Raw genomic sequence first — 4,138 nt, 5'->3', positions numbered from 1 at the left:
AATGAGCAACAATATATAAGTGCAAATGACAAGTCTCGGTTAGCCTAACGCAGTACACGTAGCAAGGTGTGTGTGTGTATATATATATATATATATATATATATACACAAACAAAGAAAAACAAGTAGAATAGAAAGCTAGAGTTTTTTTTTTTTTTTTTTTTTTAAAAAAAAAAAAAAAAAAAAAAAAAAAAAAAAAAAAAAAAAAAAAAAAGCCTGAATAATAGTACCTCTGATACAAGCATGTGAACCAAGGGTCATGAATGCATTTTGTAAGACCACACAGTACAAAAACCTGTTTTTTTTTTTTTAAATAATTAAAATGTCCTTATGGGCTGAGGGAGACTGTGGCGTTAAGCGGGCTGTAAGGGTATACAGCCCACCCCTACCCCGCCTTCATGGCAAACCATCGGTGCCATAAACATCCAACGGTTCGTTTCTGGGTCATACATTTCCATAGAGCTGAGATTGGACTGTCCATCATAACCTCCCACTGCATAGAGTCGACCACAATTGGCCACCAGAGAAATGCGGCTGCGTCGAGTGTTCATGGCCACTAAGTGGCTCCACTGATCTGCTACTGAGCTGTACACCTCTGCTCCACTGAGGAACGCGGAGCCATCGTAACCTCCTGCCACATACAGATTGCTGCCCAAGGCTGCAGCACCGTGCCGACATCGCTTATTTATCATGGGAGCGACAGGATGCCATAATGCTGTATGATGGTTGTAGTACTCCACCTAGTGGCAGAAACATGAAACAACAAGGTTATTTTCTCAAGGCCTATAGATTTCACAATGTTATATTGTAGCATTTCGTAACTTATATCCTGAAAAGATTAGGAAAAATAACTGTGCAAATTGCATCCTGTAAATTGAAAGATGTTTACTTACCGTGTTGAAGATCTGTAGACCATCATGACCACCTGAAACATATATTCTGCCTTCAAATACAGTAACACCAGCAGCACTGCGGCTTACGCTCATTTCTGTAACTATTGTCCATCTGGTAACAAACACACATAAACACATGAAATCAGACTCATTCTGATTCCAAAGAAAGCTACAATAATTGTTGAGACAGAAAATAAATGAACACCTAAATGGATAGTTTAATAAACAGAGAAAAATAGGGCTGTCACAGGCCCAATACCAGTGAAAGGATTTTCAATACCAAAACCAATCTGCTATTGAACACGTCTTTACTTAAAACATGAAATATTAATATATTAATAAATTAAATAATGAAAATAAATATAGCTTTTAATATGTAAACACTTAATCCTTCAAGTAATCGGTTAGTAATACATTCATTTTACACATCCCTTTTTTTTTTTTAAACATATAGTAAGAATAAGAATGGTATATAATAAGAATATAAGTCCAAGTAGTAAGTTAGTAATAAAATCAGGAACGGAAAAACAAATCATTAGCAAAGGAATAAATAATATTAACAGCATTATTATTTGAGCCTATTAGGCTGCATTTACATTTTGTATCTGCTCAAATATTGAAGACTGTGTGATTCAACCTTTTGAATTAAATATAGTTTGGCCAAGATTAAACAAGCATTTAATTATAGTGTTGTGTGTAACAACAATTGCCAGGTTGTTGGCGCTCTCTGCAGGCTAGAAAGTGTTTCCACAATCATTGTTACATTACAAGTAACGATTTCAAATTCAACTGATTTGTATGATGCTAATGTAAAAGTATTTTTAATTATTATTAATGGTCTCTTTTATAATATAAAACAGCCTCATGGGCACACATACTATTACATTATGCATTTTAACGTGTATTATTATGTATGTTCACATATGTTAAATATGTATTATTCAAAATTATCATAACATTTTAGATATTCTTGTTCCACATTGTTTTTATACATGTATTTTAAGTTCTTCTTAGTTTTTTTTAAACAAATTATTTTCCCTTCCTAATTACTTGATATACAAATTACCAGTAATGTAAGGTGACAGCCCTACATTAACCCTGAATTTTTCTTGAAGAATGTATGACTTACCTGTCAGTCTCTGGAGAATAGCACTCAACCGAATTTAGAGAAGATTTGCCATCATATCCACCACACACATATATATGCCCATCAACTACGACTGTCCCCATTGCACTAATGCAGAAAGAAGAGAATAGCAGAAGCATCGGATATATATCACATGTACCTAAAACTCTTTGCAAAACCTTAAAAAGAATTGAAAAAGTTGTCACTGAACAATTAAATAGCTTTCCAAAGAAAAAATATTTCCCTCACATATTAAATATGACAATTTTAGGATTTCCTACCTGCGTTGAGTATTCATGCTAGCAACTTTGGTCCATGTGTCAGTTTCTGGGTTGTAAACTTCTACAGTTCTAAGCCGTGATTGACCGTCATAACCACCAATGGCATAAAGCAGCCCGTTCACGACAGCAACACCCACTCGACTGCGGGCTGTGCTCATAGGTTGGCATCGCTCCCAACAGTTTCCAATTGGATCAAATACTTCCACAACATTTAATGAGTCACCTGTGCATAAAAGAATAACTCAACAAAACCACTGACACTGACATGTTGCAGTAACTAGCACGTGAGGTTTTTAAAAGGACAGTGTGAAGAAATAGATACCAGCACTATTGAGGCCCCCAACCGCATAGATTAAGCCCGCAATGGATGTGCAACATCTCTGTCGGGTCTTGTAGGCTTGGAGATGTGGCCTTCGCTCTGGCATCAGATGGTAATCTTTCGCCTCATCGACAAGGTCCCTGTTAGGAGTAAAATTCAAATGCATTCCCAAAAATAATTAATTCTACATCCTTTCAAAAGCAATACTAAGAAACTTACATAGTCTTAGTCATTTCTAAAAATGTGTATTTTTATTATTACTATTAAATACCATTCTTCAGAAATGGAAATCAGTGACTCTCTTCAGAGATTTTGTGTTGAAAAATATGTTTTCTATAGATTTGGATCTGCAAACATCAGTGTCACATTTTGGATGTGTTTTGCCAAAATTATGGGGCATAAGTTATCTTGTAAAGAAACGTATCTTATCTAAGAAACTTGCCTGCATTTGTGGCAGCAGCGTACAAGCTCATCTTGTTGGACTCGGTCAGCAAGGAACTGAGGTCGACATAGAGGCAGACGGGTTTTAGACATTAACTCTGGTAACCGTGACTCCCGATCTTCACGTGAATGCCGTACCCAAGCAAGTATGGCCTCAAACACCTACAAACAACAAGATCAGGTTTTCTCTTTTATAATGTCTCAAAAGAAAATACCCGAAACTATGACACAATGAAAATGTTATGATCTACATCCATTCATTCAGCAACACCCTTTCTTGCCATTACAATGTCTTCATCAAATGTCTCCAGAGACTCTGACCTGCTCCTCTGCTTGGACGTTGAGCTCATCACAGCCCACAAGCTCAAGCACCTCCTCCGGCCGAAGGGTCAGGAACTCCTCAGACATGGATACCTCCACAAAGTGCTGGTGAACGAAGCTGTTGGCTGCATCATAAAGCGTGGTGCACATCATAGTCTCTGCAAACTGCCTTACACCAAGGCAATTCTTTGGATGCAACCTGTAAATTAGGAGCAAGTCGGAACAATGAATCCTGTGTGTATGTGAAATTAATCACTTTAAAGTGCCCCTATTATGCCATTTCCAATATTGCCTTTCATGCAGTGTGTAATGTAGCTGTATGTGAATGTAAACGGTCTGCAAAGTTGTAAAGCTGAAAGTGCACGATAAATAAAGTTATTGTCTCCCAAAATAAAGAATCGACTCTGAACAGCTGAAACGAGTCATTAGTATCGAATCCCACTTCCGTGACGGCTACACGTCACAGGGTAACACATTTGCATAATGTGCGCCTATGTTCTACGTTGGCCGGCCACGAACAACTTGACTCCGCCTACAAACACGTCATTCTACTGACGACTGCTTCTCTAATCTCGGGGAGTTCAACACAGGATTCACAAAACGCTTGCTGTTGAAAGATAGATCAGTATCCTGATTATTTGGACCAGCTGCTCCACTGAATCACAACCTGTAAGTATGATAAATAATAGATGTTTATATTTTCTATAGAGCGTTCAAAATACAGAACTATTGAAATAGGCGTATCATTTCTGACACAG

The 4,138-nt window shown here is 37.3% G+C and overlaps 1 protein-coding gene across 2 annotated transcripts in view; it reads right to left on the bottom strand.

The window, feature by feature from the left end:
- Positions 1-197: 197 nt before the first annotated feature.
- Positions 198-4,138, bottom strand: part of LOC107657445 (kelch-like protein 18) — an 8,757-nt gene continuing 4,816 nt past the window's right edge. For both annotated transcript variants that reach the window (XM_016445527.1, XM_016445528.1), the window contains 7 exons: positions 3,381-3,579; positions 3,061-3,221; positions 2,622-2,758; positions 2,300-2,522; positions 2,022-2,126; positions 893-1,004; positions 198-739 (listed from right to left, as the gene is read on the bottom strand). In XM_016445527.1, coding sequence (XP_016301013.1) covers positions 353-739; positions 893-1,004; positions 2,022-2,126; positions 2,300-2,522; positions 2,622-2,758; positions 3,061-3,221; positions 3,381-3,579 — 1,324 coding nt within the window. In that variant the 3' untranslated portion in view covers positions 198-352. The remainder of the gene's footprint in view (positions 740-892; positions 1,005-2,021; positions 2,127-2,299; positions 2,523-2,621; positions 2,759-3,060; positions 3,222-3,380; positions 3,580-4,138) is intronic.

Source organism: Sinocyclocheilus anshuiensis, unplaced genomic scaffold (assembly GCF_001515605.1).
Source record: "Sinocyclocheilus anshuiensis isolate Anshui unplaced genomic scaffold, SAMN03320099.WGS_v1.1 scaffold155, whole genome shotgun sequence".
Lineage (NCBI taxonomy): Eukaryota > Metazoa > Chordata > Actinopteri > Cypriniformes > Cyprinidae > Sinocyclocheilus > Sinocyclocheilus anshuiensis.
This window is presented reverse-complemented; position numbering and strand designations above follow the sequence as displayed.